Source organism: Lepisma saccharinum, chromosome 13 (assembly GCF_977018435.1).
Source record: "Lepisma saccharinum chromosome 13, izLepSacc3.1, whole genome shotgun sequence".
NCBI lineage: Eukaryota > Metazoa > Arthropoda > Insecta > Zygentoma > Lepismatidae > Lepisma > Lepisma saccharinum.
The window spans coordinates 1959087-1978186 of NC_139241.1; the positions used below are offsets into that span (position 1 = coordinate 1959087).

The 19100-nt window shown below is 39.0% G+C and overlaps 1 protein-coding gene across 4 annotated transcripts in view; it reads right to left on the minus strand.

The window, feature by feature from the left end:
• The window catches only part of Mob2 (MOB kinase activator 2), a 435540-nt gene that overhangs the window by 61128 nt on the left and 355312 nt on the right, over window positions 1–19100 (minus strand). Inside the window, exon 1 of one of the 4 annotated variants that reach the window (XM_083133779.1) lies at window positions 15221–15297. The exons of the other annotated variants lie outside the window; for them this stretch is intronic. Within the exon in view, the coding sequence (XP_082989905.1) occupies window positions 15221–15282 (62 nt within the window). The 5' untranslated portion in view covers window positions 15283–15297. Of the gene's footprint in view, window positions 1–15220; window positions 15298–19100 lie in introns of those variants that run through there. 4 annotated transcript variants of the gene reach the window in all.

Here is a 19100-nt window from a genome sequence, read left to right on the forward strand (position 1 = left end):
GGAACGGATTTATATGTAAATACATATTCATGTATGAAGCTGAAATCAATTACATTGTGTATTATCTTTTTGCATCATGGCATGTAATCTAAACAAATTCAGTATTAGTTTTCCATATTTTTACATATATATTAGGTTTTGGTTCATATTTTACATATTTTAGTAATTTTTACATATTTCAGAACATTTCTCAACATATACTCCACATTCGTGCAGTAACTACATGTCCCACGTGACCGAAAGAGGTGGGTGAATTTCTTACGAATATCTGACAAATTTGAAAACACTCCCATTACCTACTTCTTGCGATATTGAACGCAGTTTTAGTCAATATGAATCCACCAGAAGGAAATTCACGTTCGAACACTTACAACAAAATTCTATTATTCATTGTTTTGGAAACAGAAAATGAAAACACATTTTCTGTTCTTTTATAATTAATGTCGATGTAAGGGTACTGTATTTTATGTAGCTTGTGTACTGTCTTATATTAAAAAGATAAATTTTTACAATTTCAAGTCGATATTTAACTCCATATTTTGGTGAAAATAAGTAAATATGTATCTACATATTTAGCACATTTCTACTACATATAAATCCGTTCCCTGTTCATGACCATATTCGCGATTAGCCAAAGGTGGCAGAAAAGCGAAGTAAAATAAACCAAACCATACCAAATCAAAATATACTATCTCCGACAACTACAGTCTCCTTACTTAGTTTGATTGATTTGTGTAGTGTGGGCACATCAGCACATAGGCTTTTTTTTTTGCCCGTCACGCAATAACTAAAACAAAATTGAGGTCAGGCCCTTAACATTATTTTTAAAAACTAATTCATTCATTCATTCATTACTTAACAAGAACTAAAATCTCATTGCCCAATTAAAAGCTGAGGCTGTAAAATGGCACTCAGCACACATGAGGACAACCTCACAGAGGACATGAGTGCAGGCGCCAGAACCTCGTTGACCTGCAAGAAGCAGTTACCAGGCTGTCCTGGTGTCTTATCAGAATGTCGCCCCTTGGATCCAGTCCTGGTTTGCCTATCTGTGCATAAAATCAACTTTAAAAAACAAATCTCCAACACAACTGTTATTCCAGAAAAGGCATCATAGTGCCTAAGTAAGTGATGACCAGGGCTAGAATTTTTATGACCTAAAAATCGCCAAAATATGCAAAATAAAATATGCTCTTATGACCTAAAATTTTACAAAATATGCACTATAATTTGAAAAATATGCCCTTTTAACTAGACTGTTTGAAACATCAATATCTAACTTATGCTGAAATATTTTCATATACATACTATTTTTAGTTCACTTTATGGGCCCTTGTGAGTTGAAATGCACAATGAATACTTTCTGTAAATTTTCAATTAAAAATGGAAAGAAAAAAAACCTCGAGTGAACATGAAAGTAAGAAGGAATCCACTTGGGAAATGACTGTATATTTCTTGAAAAAGCGAAAATATGCTGAATATGACCGAAAATCTCTACAATGGATGCTGCAACAACAACCTCGTGTTATCTTTTAGATCCACCTGTCGCAAATAGAAGAACCACGGATACAAACGCACGGGGAAAATCTGTTTCCGGGTGAAGCGGGGATGGCAACATCAAGCGAGTAAGTCAACATTTCTGCTCCGCTGCTCAAACACTGTGGAGAGAGCTACCATCTGGCCATTGTCACGTGGAAAGAGAGAAGAGCAGATTCCACAAGGAAAAAGGCTCTGTAAATCTGTACCTGGAATAATAAAGGTTCCAAGATATGACTGTATTTGGACCAATCACTTCACACGATGTCCTCGTGATTTACACCAGTGTGGAAGGTTGTTTTCTCCATTTCCTCACTTTACAGTCCACGATATACGGTAGCTCATCTAACACGATTATCTTTGGTGAAGTTGTAGATCACACGTACAGATACACTACCTCATATGCTGCTAGAGATGGACGATATCGGAAATTAGATATTGCGATATATCAACAAGAAAATATCGTCATAGGCGATACAATACGATATTTTTTCCGTATCGTGATATCGGAGATATATCGTGGCCACGATTAAGTATCGTCCCCTTTTCCCGTGCTGCATTTTTCCGTTACAAATAGAAGAGTATTTCATGCAATAACAACCAAGTTCGGTTCGTCATTCGTTAGGATGAGAAAAACGACATTGTAAGATATATGTATCGGGGCGAGAGAATAAGTGTAGGTTTGACGAAATCATCAATTCGTATGTAAACATTTTGTACAAAAATTGATAATAGTCACTCGGGGGAATATGCCCACCCCCTCGTATCTCGCGCAACGTTAATGTTATGGCAACTCTGCGACTCTTGTTTGAAAGCGCCCTCCGTGGTGACACGAGGCAGCAGGTTTGGAGCTTGTGAGAAGAATCTGAAGCCATTCAGGGTTAATTTCATGAGGTAAGAAGACAATTTTTGAGGCAATAATTTTTTGGACGTTGCTCTATTAACAGTGTGCAATAATATTCACAAGAGAGAAAGAAACTGAATTATATTTGGTGTAAAGATCAAGTCAAGGAAACATGTCTACAGAGTAAAACTGCCGCATGGTGCTCAGAGTTGCCAACTCAGTGATTCAACTTTCTGCTTGTAGCTGTGAGGGTGATATGCCCACAGACATTAAGTACAATATGCCCATGGGCATTACTATGAAAAGGAAGGACCACAATGTGACTGGATCCAGTGTATTCGTTGTAGTATGTGGATGCATGAAATATGTACCAAATTTACGTCCATGTGTCCAAAGTGCAATGCAATTTCTCACAAATGTAAACAGTAAAATAATTTATGGTAAATTCAAAATAAATGTTGTTAGAAACGCTATGCTTGTCTGTACAAACGATGTTCTGTTTACGAAACAAACATTAATAATATTCCAGTTAATGTTGTGTATTATTTTCCTTTAAATATGTCATGTCAAGTATTACAACAATTGTTCCTTGTATTGGGCATTTTACCCCTAATGGGTGGGCATTTTACCCTGAACACGGGGTGATTTGCCCAAACTGACGTTCATCTGTTTACTTATCTCTTGTTCTTTTGCTATAAGACATACAGTAATAAAACGTATAGGTAACAATAACAAAACATGTAGCTTTCATTTGACATCCTTTTCATTGCGACACTCCTTCATTTAGCGAAGCTATAAACCGCCAAAAAAAAGTTGGGCGTATTCCTCCGGGTGACTCTAATAATCTATGTTGCAAGCTGCCTTGTGATGATTTTCCCATTACAACAAATATAATTTGCCGAAAATGTTCTTTCCATTGTCACAATATTACTTTATATAAAGTTTGCAGAATTTCTTGAGTGGCCTGAGCGGAAAAAATATGAAGTTCGTCATTCTGGCTAACTGTGTATGATAGACATATGCACTAAAGATTATTAGGTTTATCTGAGAACGCTAAAATGTTGAGTTCTAGTGGCATGCGCGGAAAATCAGATATTAGTCGTTCTGGCAGAAATAAACTACGTTAAGTTGATTCCCTTGTCTGAACCTCGGTTCACTGACACTCGCACCGACACTCAAGTCAAACAATATTATCGCCAACACGATTATATATCTCGAAACTATTGTGACTATACATACCTCCAACACGATACATAACTCAGCCACGATATACTCGTATATCGCCGATATATCTAGACGATAATGTGCGACACCTACATTCTGAAATACTGGCTACCCTGCAAGGCGTTGTGTTTGTTGCCTAACTCTGCGGCGGTGGTAGAAGTTGTCACGGAAAATCTTATATAAAAATGGATGTAATATGTGTGTGTTTGTTCCGCCATAACTCTCGAACGCCTGGAGCGATTTCAACCAAACTTGGTACACGTATCACTTACAGTCTGGAAAGAAATACTATGGGGTAAGAAGGGTTGACATGTAAAAATAATCGAAAACGACCGATATTAGTGTGGAATCCATACTTTTCGGGGTCGCTAAGATGAATAGTGACACTCCCAACGCCGTTCAACTCAAGACACATCTGACACCCCTGGTGATGGGGGTGGGAAGGGGGTGACATGTAAAACGACCGATATTAGTGTGGAATCCATAGGTTTCACTCCCAATGCCGTTCAACTCCAAGTTCATTTTACACTATAGTTAGAATTCATTATTTTCCGGTCTAATAGAAGATTGGGATAAATAAATAACTGGGCAACGCCGGGCAATCAGCTACGTAGTTTGCTATTAAAATCCACTTATATTTGGGCAACACACACAACGCCTTGCAGGGAAGCTAGTATCTCAGGATCTAGGTGTCCAATTTTTATTGCTGGGGACTGTACATTTACATTTTATTTTTAAAAAATGAAATAAAATATTAAAATGTGTCTGTGCGTTTTATAATTTTTTTTTACAGTTTTTATTTAACATAATGAATTCCGATGCTGTTTTTCTTAATACATGAAGAAATAACAATATTGTTCATGAAGAATATAAGGACGTCTATTATGTCGATAGACCATCTCTAAACTATATTTTCAGAATTATTTCAAATGTTGTTCCGATTATTCAGTTAATGCAAAATGTTTATTAAACCGATTGGAGAGGGCTGGACCCGTTAAACCCTCCCCATAAACGGCCATGGTTACAATGTACCCCTGTAGTGTTCCCGCACCACTAGGCTTCCAAGCACAAAAGCCGTACAATTTACATATTAAGGCTTTAATTTCTTGTTCATTTAGAGCTTTTCTTCCAGTTTTGGCTAATCGCGACGATGAGGATGAGTGGTATGGCGAAAGTGATGAAGGGACGTTCTCAAAGTAGACTCATGTCCAGGTCGGGATTCGAACCCTGGACCCTGTCGTAGTGCGCTGCGATAACCACTCCGCCACGGAGGCCGGCAATTTATTACGGCAGTAAACAACAGGGAAACTCCCGTATTAAGTGGACAACCCGTCCAGCATGCAATCCGAATCCCTCTACGTGCGTCCGTGCGTAACTCATTCCTTCCACAGTTGCTCACCTTCGGAGCCAATTAATTACTCACGCCGGTCTAAGAATATCACTGACAAAGCAAGGAGTTTCCCCACCGCCGGAAGGTAAGAGCGTGACTGAATCCGGAAGCAGGGATGGACATAAAAGGACATTTTCTTCAGCGACGCGAATTCGCGAAAATGTCAAGCACAGATCGCCCCTCCCGACTGTTTTCGGATATTTTTGAACACTCAAATGTTCTGGCTTTTATCATTAAGCATCACAGGCTCCAGAATATTTTTCAAAATTAAGTTTGCTTTAAAACCTCTTTATGGTCATGGTAGGCAGTAGCGTGCCCAAGGGGGATTCGTGGGGGGTCATAACCCCACCTTAGGCCCAGTATTTCTAAGAAAGAACGTCAAAGGCAGGAAAAGAAGGCAAAATGAAGGCTGAGTAATACACACACACACACACACACACACATATATATATATATATATATATATATATATATATATATATATATATATTGTACGTGTACGTCCCCCCGTCGAAAATTCTGGACAAGCTAGTGTGATAGGCTACTTGGAACTAGATCTGCGGTTTACATTTGCATCCGAACCACTTGTATAATATTCCTTAAAAGGGGATCGACCCCGACACTCCTTGAGACAACAGTTTTTTCTTTCCTTTTTAAAAATCATTTACTCTTAATATCTGATTGTTCATTTTAACGGCTTGATTGATTTTGTTTATTTTACTTCGGTTTTTTACCACTTTTTGGCTAATGGCGAAGATGATTTGATTTGATTTGATTTAGTTTATTTTACTTCGCGTTTTGTGCCTCTTGGCTAATTTGCGAAGATGGGGATGAGTGATGAAATGATGAAATTGATGAATGGACATTCACAAACAACCAAGCCCGACCGGGATTCGAACCCGGGACCCTTGGCGTCGCAGCGCGATGTGCTAACCACTCGGCCACAGGGTCGGGCGGCTAATGGCGAAGATGAGGATGGTTGGTTTGATTTCAGTTTTAAGTCCACTTTATGCACAGATAGGCTACTCGAGACTGGGCCAACAGTTTAAAGTGAAATCCGAATCACTATGTGCCTCCACCGGGTATCGAACCATCTTGGTTACAAAGCGACGACGTTACCACTACGCCATCGGGGAGTCGAAGATGAGGATGAATGATGAAACTGATGAACGGACATCCGCAAGAACACCAATGCCTAAGACCCCTGACTTTGCGGCGATTGTTTATTAGCGTGATAATAATAATAACCATCCCTTCGAACCCTGGACCTCTACTCTTGCAAAACAATACTCTAATCTCTAGAACATGGGTCAGGTTGATTCCTGTTTACGGCACTACACATTGTTAACATAAAAGAGCGTAAGTGTAGATTAGAATTCATTCTCGGCCAGGTGAAATTCGACCCTCCCAACCGTAACTTCCGGATCCGCCACTGTAAAATGGACGGTGTCGAGTTGCGTCAGAGCCAGCCAATCAGGGCACGCGTGTCACCAAACGAAGACGATTGCAAAATCTCTTTTGTACCTGGTCGCGAAGGCTGCCAAGGAAACTGACCACGCACCAGCGCGCGTGCTATTCGCCGGTAACTTGGCACTACCCAAGGAAATGCACCGTCTTGAATTGCAATTCATGTATTACGTAATGCATTCTGGAAGGTGTCCCAGAGACACGCTATTCTTAATGGTAACCAGACCCCGTTGGGAGCATTATGGGATTTATTTATGCATGCACATGTTGGGACATATCGTAATTTACGACATAATTGTCGCAGATTTTATGCCAATTTTTTCTGCAAAGGAACTAGGGTGCGACCATTATGCAATGCTTAACCCATTAGTGCCCAGTGCCCACATTTGTGGGCGCCTGTTGGCAGTTATTGATCATACCCACAAACTATGTAAATAAAAATTGATTGTGAAATTGTTGGTATTGTCAGTTACGAGTTGACAACAGTGATCTGCAGTGGTGTTATCAAATTGAACGTTGCATTCGTTTTGGCATGAGCTATTGTTGAAGTACGTTGTAGTTGATAAGTCTACGAGCATGGCGAGTTCCAGAAGGTAAGTTATTTTCTCATTGTTTTTAAACAGGTCTACCTATTATTTGTTAGGGTCATTTTAAACTACTATGATCTATGTTTATTATTATAAAGTAAAAGGTTCTTTGAACTTCATAGCATAGTAACAGTAAGGGTTTAATTTTTACTGCCCACTTTTGTTGGCACTGGGCACAAGAGGGTGGGTGAACTTCCACAGCAGTTTTCGTAGCTATTTTTTTTTTAACATTGAGCCATAGACCTATATTTCACATGAATTGTAGTTTACACAAAAACATTGATTGCAAAAGGAACATAGAATATTTACTACATCGCATTTATAAATTATATACCAAAACCAATGAAGTTTATGAGTTTTCTTCATTGCGGAAACGGATTTCCTTTGTATATGTTTTGTTATATAGCCATCGGATTTTTTTCTAAATGGAAGGGCATAAAATAGGCTTGGAAATAGCTACTGTCATTTAATGCCTCCTTGCCGTTCGTTCTTTTCAAGTTGACTGAAATTTTGTTTATATCTAATGGTATCAGATAAATACAAGCATTTATTTTTCTGCCCAGGCTAAATGTTGAAGAAATCGCAGCTCTTCTTGAAGAGGATGACGTACTTCATGCGGATGTGTATATTCAACCACCTGAAAATGCATTGGCCAGCGATGAGGATAGCGCTTCTGAAGAAGATTTTGATATCACACATTTATCTGGTAATCAGCTTCGAGGTGGAACCATACCAGGGGGCCTCAACAGGTAATACTATTCCTGAACTTGGAGTAGGTGGTTCTGTTGTTACGGAACTGGTCAACAAAATGCCACCTGATACTACATATTGCCTGTACATGGACAATTTCTTTACGTCCCTCAGATTGTTTGACTCCTTACTTCAAAAAGGGCATGATGCAGTTGGTACAATCTGAGTAAATCGAGTTGAAAATGCTCCTCTCATTAATTCCAAAGTGTTCAAGAAGGAAATCCGTGGTTCGTATAACCAGGTCGGGCACAAAATCTGCAATAACTTTGGTGCAATACATTGACAACAACGTTGTAACTGTAGCATGGAAGAGCTGTGGTGTGCATTCATTGGGGAAAAGTAAAAGATGGTGTCGAGCAGAAAAGAAGCATATTTTTATAGATCAGCCAACTTGCATTGCGAGGTACAACACTTACATGGGTGGAATAGACCAAATGGATCAGAACATATCTACTTACAGCATCACAATTCGAAACCGAAAATGGTACTGGCAACTCATTGCTTATTTTTTAAATGTTACAATGAATAATGCTTGGCAGCTGTACAGATTAACACCCATTGGACACCAGCACGGTCTAGATCTTCTCGCATTCACCCGCTTTGTAGTTCAGAATTATTTGTCTAGGTACACACAAGAGCATCCAAGGCAGTCACGAGTATCCACAACTGGGAAGAAACTAGTTGACGATAATATACGACTAGATGGTGCTCTTCACATCTGATATAGGGGTTTCCAACTGGCGGCCCGCGGGCCGCATGCGGCCCCCGTTGCCTTTTTCTGCGGCCCGCGAAGCCAGTTTGCAAAATACGTTAATTTTATTTATTTTTATTAAAATACGTTATATTTTTACTGAAGGAACGGAAGCTCTGTGAAGAAAGACCATATCACAGGTAGAATTGATTTTGCAGTCAATAATGATCATCAGAAGAATCTAAAGTGACGTAACTTTCTCTTTACACCATGCATTCCACCCCTTCGCTATGTGGAATGAACTCGCCCGCTTGCGCGAAGGCTTCACTCTGTGTGTTTAGAAACGAACTGCGGCGCTATAGAGATCTGTTTCACTACGCACGAAGTACGAAGAGATTTCCAGTGTTCCAACTCGGATTGTACTGTGACTGATTGTTAAAGTTTGTGCAAATATCGAAATGAGCAATATCTCCAAAAAACGTAAGATTGAAAATGAAAATAGCTTCTCTCGAACCTGAATTGCTTGATTTGCAAGGCGATGTGTTCCTTCAAACTAGGCAAGAAAAGGGGCCAGAGTTTTTCAAATACCTTATAAAGGAACGCTTTCCAAACCTTCGTAGTTTTGGGTAAAGAATGACATCAATGTTCGGCAGCACATACACGTGTGAAAGAGTTTTTTCTTCAATGAAGTTTATCAAGAACCGCTACAGAAGCAGACTGGCAGATTCTTCACTCCTTCACCTTCTGAGACTTTCAAATACAGAAATTCAAATACATCTTTAATAAAAGAAGCAGATCGGGCTCAATTTTCACATTGAACACTTACTATGAAGTATTCTTATTTGTATGGTGTGTCTTTAATTTCTTTCAATTCATCAATAAGTATTGGGTTTTTGTGAAATAAATTGTAATTATACAATTTTGATTTGTAATTCCATTGTTTTATTGCCTCATTTTCGAAATGTAGGTCATGCGAAAGTACTACATTTTCAGTTCAGTACTTACAATTTTTGTAATTTTTAATCCCCCCCCCCAAAAAAAAATGCGGCCCGCCTATCAACTGCTGGATATAATTTTGGCCCTCGGACCTTTTGAAGTTGGAAACCACTGTGATATACCATCAAAACACAAATACGATGTGGAGAGTGCAAGAAGAATACTTGGAAAAAGTGCAAGAAAGTGCAACGTGGGATGTCACATCAAATGTTTTGAACGGTTTCACAGACACAAATAAACTTTTGAAAAATCGAAGAGATACTTTTCTAAATCCAGAAATTTGCATTATAAATTTATTTGAAGCTCATGTAGACGAAATATTTTGGGAGTAATTTACTAAGAAAAAAACTCTACCATTATATATACAAGGAGATATTATGTAAATTCTAGTATACTTCTGTGCATAAAATGTTTAACAGACCAACTGTACTTTAATAAATTTAGAATCTTTGCATTATAAATTACTTTAAAGCTCTTGTAGAAGAGTGACTTATTATAATTGCTCTATCATAATAAATATCAGGAGATCCATTAGTGCCCAGTGCCCACATTTGTGGGCAAGTAAACACCCCACCCATTAGTGCCCAGTGCCCACATTTGTGGGCCCCCCTCCACTCTTTAACAAGTAAAGATATCATATCGAAACTCAAGTTAAGCATAATATCTGACCCTCAATAGCCTTATATTCAAGTATAAAACAGATATCTGAAAAGAAATATTCTGGGCACTAATGGGTTAAATATGTGATGGTATTACCGGTACTTGTAATCGGGGCCCGGAACTTTATGTTCTATAAAACTATAAAATATATATGCAATTATATCAAAAATGTAAAAATATGTCAAACATGAAAATGTGTCAAAAATTAAAAATATTCCTGGTAAAGGCAAAAATATGCACAACGGTACTTTCGAATTTCTCATTATACAGTAACTCAGTATCTTCCAGGGAAGCTCGACTACGCTGTTCTGTACGGTGGGATCCATGAGTGTTACCCTGCAAAGTGTCCATCACCATGTTCGTGCACTTCATTTGACCCAATAAGAGCTTGACAAGAATAAAAAGAAAACTCAAAACAAGCTGTTGACAACTTCTGCACCAGCATACATAAAAAATCCATGCTTAAAAACATATAGCATGCAAGAGAAAAATTAATGAAAATAGTCATGGACAATTTACACGGTAATACTCATGGATCCCACTCGAGGACGTATTTAGGGGGTCCATGGGGTCCGGACCCCCACCCCGAAAGGCTTACCAATTACAAAAATTAAATATTGAAAATATACGTTGTTTAACATTTTTTATACATCCAGTGATATTTATTTCCACGAACTTATTTGAAGGCAATACATATTTAGTTTTTATAATTGCTTTATATAACATTAATTTGATGTGTGTCTGACTAAACAAAAGATAACGTAGGACAATGACTCCTTCGTTGAATAATTATTCATTATTAATTATCAACTGGATGTAACATTCGTTTTTGTTATTTAAAAAATATGATTATTATTTATCTATTTGGCACCGATTTGCTTGTCAGGACAGTTCCTTTCAAGCAAAATTTAAGCGATCTTAACTACAGATACGCTAGATAATGAATACATGTTTGTATATCTTTATTCTTATACCGTATTTTTACCTATTCATATAAAGAATAGCAATACAATATTAATTTATATATTTTAATTAATATTATTTTAATTGAATATAATTATAACAATTATTGTAATTTAAACGTCAATATTATTATTTGAGACACTTGGTTCGAACCCAGCCCCCCCCCCCCCCACGCACGAAATAAATTTCTAAATACGTGCCTGATCCCACTCTACTAGTTGCTACATAATTTCCTTATCCTGCCATCGATAATATGAACGTTGCGCTAAAGGTATGAAGAATAAATTATAGAATAACCCATTATATGCAAGACAATAATGAAACTATACAGGAATTATTACGAGAAAATTGATGAAATTCGTTGTAAAAACACCAAATTGGTAAAATATATCAAAATATGCCTCATAAATTTTGTCTATTTCGGCTGATTTTCATCAGATACGTAAAGATATCACCCCAGTATTCGACCCGATGCCAAATAAAAAATATGTTACAACATAAAGTCGCGGACCCTACTTATAATAATTTATTACTAAACTGTTTGGTACAAAATTAGGGTGGGTTCCAATCCTGGCCTGGTCATGGGTGTATTTTGTGTGGGTGTCCCTTCATCATATCATCACTCATCCTCACCATCGCGATTAGCTACAAGTGGCAGGAAAACGACGCAAAATAACAAAATTCATGTTTGAGCTTTGGGCTCTTAGGAGCTTCTTGCACCAAGTTTCCACGTTGGCTGCATTGATTGCAGGCAAGAGCCGTGATGCAACAAGCGCAGTAAAACCAGTTCCCAAGCTTTCCCCTCGCAAACAAGTGAAAGCACGGGACATAAACACGGCTTGCGAAGGACCCAGAGATTCCGCCGCCCTCCATCTTGTCTGACCGGGATCGGATCTTGCAGACTGCGAGGTCAGTCCACGAGATTAGCGGGCAGCGGAACTAGATCAGTGTCACAACTGAAGGTTTCTCTTACGGCGGGAGGTGTTTATGTAACGCGCCATTCATGCTTATGAGCAGTGAAAAGATTTATATGTAAATACATATTTATGTATGATACTGAAATCAGTTATATTTTGCATTATGTTTGCACATCATGGCATGTAGACTAAAAATTCAGTTTTTATTTTCCATATTTGTATATGCATTATGTTTTGGCTATTAATTTACATATTTAAATTATTTTTACATATTATTTACATATTTCAGAACCTTTCTCAACATATACTCCCTCCCTATTCGCGCAATAACCACTTTTTTTTCCACCTCCCAACTGCTTGGTTTTAAGACACTTGAAATTCCTGTTTCTTTACAATAATTGTTGTCAACAATAGACAATGGGGGCGCAAGCATCGGCTCCTGGTCGTTACAAACGTTATTTTGGCAACGTTCGAAGAGCGTCCCAAGTCGAGCAGCCCATTGCTAACCACACCCTCGCTACTATATACCGTGCGTCCATTTCGATCTGCAGCCGAGAGATCGGGAGAAACGTGGCGGGCGGCGCTGACGGAGGTGCCGACATTTGCGGCCTGTAATGCCCGCATAGTTTTATGAACATATGCAGACATTTATATAAATATTGAAAAACTAGCACTAACCTGTGTTATAAGAGTTGTTCAAAGTGATGTCCACCTACACGCCTGGGAATTTCTGTACAAATTGCCTACACACGTCTCGACACGAGTCTGTTTTCACGTAAGTGTCATACATTCTTTGTTCTAACGTGAACCTTGCGGCTGACATTCCAATCGTCTGACTGACACAACACACATACACACTGCAATAACACAAACAAGTAACGGCAAGTAACCAAGAATAACACTCTTACGCACAGTACGAAATTAACACGCTCTTGGTTTACATCTGCCTGCCACTATATTCACAGCTCTGTAGTCGCGAAGGAACAAAAAACTTGAGCTAGGAGATTTCGGATTGCAAGGAAGCTCACGAACACCATTAGCTTTTAACGGTTCGTCTGCAGCGTAATCTTGATACAGTGTTGCACATTCGAAACCTCCAAACGATCCCCATCGACACAAAACTCTTTAAAGGATATAAACTTAAGCAGGACGTTACTGGTCAAAACTATGATTAAAATGTTTTACAGAGTATTATCTGTGGCTCTTAATATAATTTCTAAAGCATATTTATTTGTGTATATAAGGGTGGAACTTGGAAGAATTACAGAAGAACTTTTGCGTGTTATAACACAGGTTAGTGCTCGTTTTGCAAGATGTCCACAAAAATAAGCGGGCATTACAGGCCTCAAATGTCGGCATCTCCGTCAGCGCCGCCCGCCACGTTTCTCCCGATCTCTCGGCTGCAGATCGAAATGGACGCACTGTAGTAGGGGATTCGCTTCTGGTTTCTCTTCAAGACAGTCACAATCCCAAGACTGTATTTTATGTAGCTCGTGTAGTCTCTTATGTTATGAAAAAGGTAATATTTACAATTTTAAGCCCATATTTAATTCCATATTTTGGTGAAAATAACTAAATATGTATTTACATATATTGCACATTTTTACTACATATAAATCCTTTACCTGGTGATAAGCTTGAGAATTCATTTCCTATGACGAAACTGTCACAAACATGGGAGATATTGGGCGTAGAATGCCTTTGCTTTGTGTCAATCGGTTAATGTTATTTTCTGGTAACCAACAAGCCCTGGATTCCATTTCAGGTGCCGACTTATTTAAGTGTATGTCCAATAGATTTAAGGGTTAATGAAGGTTGATTAATAAACCTCGTTGTATTCTTTACCTATCTGAAAAAGGATCTCTCGAACAGTTTTGTTCGTTGTAATATAATGCTGTCAATACTCATCCCCGTACCCCGCCAGCTAAATTCACCAATGGATGAAGCAACACAATGAGCAGTTTACCATGGTGGATAGTCTACTTTATGTACAGGGTGTCAAAAAGAAAGAGCAGATTTCAAAATGTTACTTCCAACAACACGACAGAAACATAATCCACGCATCAAGTGCAACGTGAATTCCGCCGTGGATTCAACAAAGAGCCGCCTTGTTGTAAGTAAATTTAGGAGTGGCATAAGAAATTAGTCGAAGATGGTTGCATATGCAAAGGGAAAAGCACTGGTCGCCCGCGAGACGTCCGATCAAAATGTCGAGCTTATTCGAGAGCCCTAGATAGGGTTGCCAGATTCCTAAAACAAAAAAACGGGACATATAGACATGGATATAGTTAAATTTATTTTTATAACATTTTTAAACATTACAAAATGAATTGCAGTTTAAAGCACTGTTAATGCCTAATTTTTAACATTTTGACAAAATATATTAATATTTGAGTGAACACTTGGCGTCCTTTAAGATGACCTTTGTTTAGAATACTCACTATTATAAGAACACTTTCTTTTATGAAAGAAAACTTTTTACATCCCCTAAGCTCTGAATATCATCCACTCCACTCTAATTCCATTGGCCAAGAAAAGAAACAAGTGATAGCTGTATTGGAACAAGAACTGCCTTTGCCAGTCGTGAGTCGCTTCTTATTAGACAAACCAACAATCGGCAGTTCTACGCCAATGTTAATTTGAGGTTTGAGTGGTAAATGATAATTGGTATCCAATTAGGTTAGTTATAAATTGTTATTAATTTCTTGTTGCATAAAATGTATTTGAAATTTGAATTCGTTTATTCTTTAGCTAAATACCGGACAAATGGGCGTCCCGAGAACATTTTCCGGGACATTCCTTTAAAAAAGGGGACAATCCCGTATATACGGGACGTCTCGCAACCCTAGCCCTAGAAAATGTGGGCATTCCTCAAAAAACAGTTTGTCTGCTACTCTTCAAGGTCCGATTCAGTTCTAGGCTTGCCTGTGTTGTGGAAATGCAGCCGTACAAGTAGCACCCTGGCAGAAGGTTGGAATTTTGCGTTGCACTTGAACAATGGATTCACTTTTCGCAAATTGTAGCACACGAAACGTCACCAATTGTTCTACAACAAAACTTTGAACCTTAATGTATCTAATGATGTGTGGATTGTGTTTATGCCGTGTATTGTTTGTTGGAAATAACATTTTGAAATCGGATCCTTGTTTTTTTAATAACCCGATACTTCTCACTTTGTGCCTGAATAATACTCACAAGTCTTCCGGAGGCCCATTTCTGCAGTTGAGCAGCTTCAGCGAGTCTATCAAGTACCACATGTCCACGTATTGGCAGGTGCGTGCGCGAGACTCGACACACACCTATGGTACACGGTTTTCCGCACGCACAAACTAAGAATAACTTCAACGACTGGTCCTGCTAGCGACTTGGTTCGTTCTCCATTGAGTGAGCGAATTCGATAAGCCTACACGGAAGGATAAATAGCAAGGCTTTCATTATCTACAGATAAATTCTCTCGAAACGATAGATAACGCTCTCGGCAGTTTTAGATGGGATCTCACTTACCGCACACTGTATTGAGCTTCGTCAGGATAAACGCTTTAGTTGTTAGATTAAACATGTTAGATTTGGGCTCTTGGCATAAGTAATACCATTTGGGTCAAGTCCCGAAAAATAATTGCAGCAGTGTATTTATGCAAAGAGCTCTAAATTTTCTCGGGAGGGGGGGGGGGCAAAGTGAAATTGTTGTTGTTATTATTATTACTTAACAAATCATAAAATTAAAAATGCAAATAAAATTGTTGACAAGTTCAAACTTGAGTCCAATATTTAAATAAAAACTGGATTCCACTTGCTCCATTTCTCTACACAATATCACTTTGCTGATAATAGTTCTTTGCCTTCTTGTACTTATTTAACAATGCACAGATGTGGAACAGAGAGCACTTTCAGGATCGGAAATTTCGAAAATTTTCCATCAGGAAATGGAGAATGTTATTCAATCCCGAACGCCGGGATTGTGAAACTTTCCCTTCCCAATCCTGTTGCAAGCAAAAATTCTACGTCCCGAACACCACTAAAAGCACAGCAATGAAAATAGGCGGCTGGGCAGAATTGCGCTGGTGCACATATGGGTAAAGCAAAGGAGGAGCGGGACAAAAGTTGTGGCAACGTCAACCGGGCTGCGTTGCCTAGTTCGAGCGTCAGACCGACCTCTCTCCAGGGCACTTGTGTGTCACCCCTGACCTGTCGAGCAAGTGCTGTCAGTTTGCATCACGTGGATTACAAAGACCAACTCAACAACGAGATCTTTCATTCTCCTAAACCTCCCAACACACGGGGTTGTGCTCCGACGTGGCAACAGCGCGATCACCTGACACTCGCCTAATTTCATGGACGTGCGCTTAGTTGGACAGTCAACATGATTCAAATTTCTGTGGTGAAAACGTTCTTTTTGTTATTTTGTTGACCACGGTGGCTTGAAAATAACAGAAAATAATATTATTTGTTATAATATCGCTCGAATTTTACCACTGAAATGACTTTTTCAAGATATCTCAGGAGAGGAGGGGGGGGGGAAGCAAGTGTCCCTCTGGGACGACCATGTGCCTACCCTAACATAAAGCAATCTGCGCTTACGTCAGAAGACGAAGACCGAGGCGGGTGTTCAATACGATGTGCGATAAGTGAGACCTTTTTAGATGAAGGTGAGTACGGTAAGGATCTCGCTGAAAACACTTATCTCGCAGGATTCCCGGGAAAGAGCTGTCAGTTACAGTGTACACTCACGTGGACGTTATCTCTCTTTGCACACGGCCGCACTTCAATTGTGCGGCCCCTTATCGAACGCAACGTGTTGGTTTAGCAACAATGACGCAACATTGCGCACGCCCATATCTGGTGCCTCGTTCTGGTTACGAAAATCTTTCATCGAATCCAAGGTGACTAGACACGAGAGAATTGCGTCACAGTTTGCAGCTAGAGGTGTTTCCCCGCGCAGCTCTGTTAGAATAGGTGGCCGACCATCGCAACGGGTTGGTTAGTGCAGCAGGCTAGGCATTTCCAGTTTCCAAACCAGATACAACTTATCGAGAATTTATATATTTTCACAGAGAATTAAGTGGACTGCAAGGTCTCCAGATTCGAATCCTGGGCAAGGCATCGTTATAATCGACACAGGAACGGCTCGTGGATTGTTTTCCTAGGGGTTCACCGATGTAATATGAAACCAGTGGCGTGCCCTCTATTTTCGAAAAGGGGGGGGCATACATTTTTTACTATAGCCAGTCATCATTTTGACATATTTTCCTGTCTCTGCTGTTCATTTTTTTTTTAGAAATGCTAGGCCAAAGGGGGAGGTTATAATCCCCACCATTCCTCCTTGGGCACGCCACTGTATGAAACATATTCAGTTTCCGCAAATAAGACTTTCTCCGCCAAACAAGTAGGATGGGGGCTTGTCCAGAATGTTCTTATGTGGGAGTATGATGTTGTATAGTAGGGATATACGAATAAATTAATCGCTGAAACGATAATAAATTGTGCCTTTATGGAAAATTTTGGGTTGCATGGGAAAAGAATGAGAAACTGTTACGAAGGTGTTGGGATGTGTTTATGAATCACTGGCCTAAATTATGTCATACAGCCCAAATTATAATGAATATCGTATCAATTGTAAGCTATAACTACAATTTAAAAATAGACTCGTCAGAGGTGTTCTTGAAGAGTAATCGCACATGATATGTACACACTAGAAATCGAACCTGGAACACCTTGATTTTAAATGCGACAGCCTTGTTCAAATTTGGGGTGGGTCGACAAGCACATGCTTTACCTCTAATCTGCTCTCACGAGGATGTTTGTTTACGAATATATCCATTTCCAGCGGTCAATTCTTCCTGCACAGGCAGCAACACCTACTCTCCATCAAATGACGTTACCTAGAGTCCACCCCTCGCTTCACTCAAAGCATCATTTAATATTTTTTTAACGACTATCCAAGCACTTCAAAAATAAAAAAAATTGAGACGCTGACAGGGTCGTGGCTTCCAATCGTACCATTCTGTTAGTTTCACGTGTGTTTAAAGCTTTAAGAGAAAACGTCTCAATGCATGCACGAATTATTTTGCTTTTATTTTAATTCATTTTCTGTAAATCCAGTTTTCATTCATCGCTGCTCATCCATCTCTGCCACAATCTTGCAGTTCGTATACGATATTTGGCACAAAAGTGATACAAAGATAAGATTGAATATGTCAAGTATCGCTTCAAACTTGAAGGCCACAGAGCAACACTGCAAGAGGAAAAGCAGCTCTTTGGCCGCGAGGACGGTGCGCTATGCGAGATCACGAACTGCGCATGTCCGTTTTCCTGACACGAAGTTTCGACAGTATCAGTTTCCCGGTGTTTTCACCATGGCAGTTGTCCTGCGGGGGTTCAACTAAGGAACTGCACAAGCGCGGCTGGCCCGAGATTTATCTTTCTCGGAAAAAAAAAAAAAAGTCGTGTTGCGGCCTCAAACTTATTACGTAGGATTTTTTGCGAAAAATTCCGAAAAGATAAAGAAATTGTTTAATGTTCATTCATTCTTGAAGTGAACACCGCACATTACTGGGCTGTGCGCTATAAGGTCAACCGCGCCTGAATCGACATTGAGATTTACTGAGAACGTTTGACACCGAAACTATTCAAGAGGCATTTACTTTAAATATAACATGCTGACAGCCGACATAATACCTATACATACATAAATTGGACACTATGTTTTTATAGTACTATAACAATGATACAATATAAACAAATGCAAAAGTGCCAATTTTATCTTTATTTCTTATTCTACAGGGTGATTCAAAAAGGACTTTACAACTTTGAAAGCATATAGAAATTTCTTTTTTAAATCACCCTGTATAGTGCATGTCTGGAAAAATGCAATATTATATAATGTATACGACCTAAATTAATATAAAATTATTTAATTCATGAAAATATTCTACACCGTACATCGAACAGTAATTTTTTCCACTCTACCTTTGAAGACTATGGTTCTCTCAATATTTTTATAACTACACACTTGGTAACGAATTGTATAACTGGATGCTTGTGTAAAATGCTCTTTACCAAACTTTGAGAATGGGAA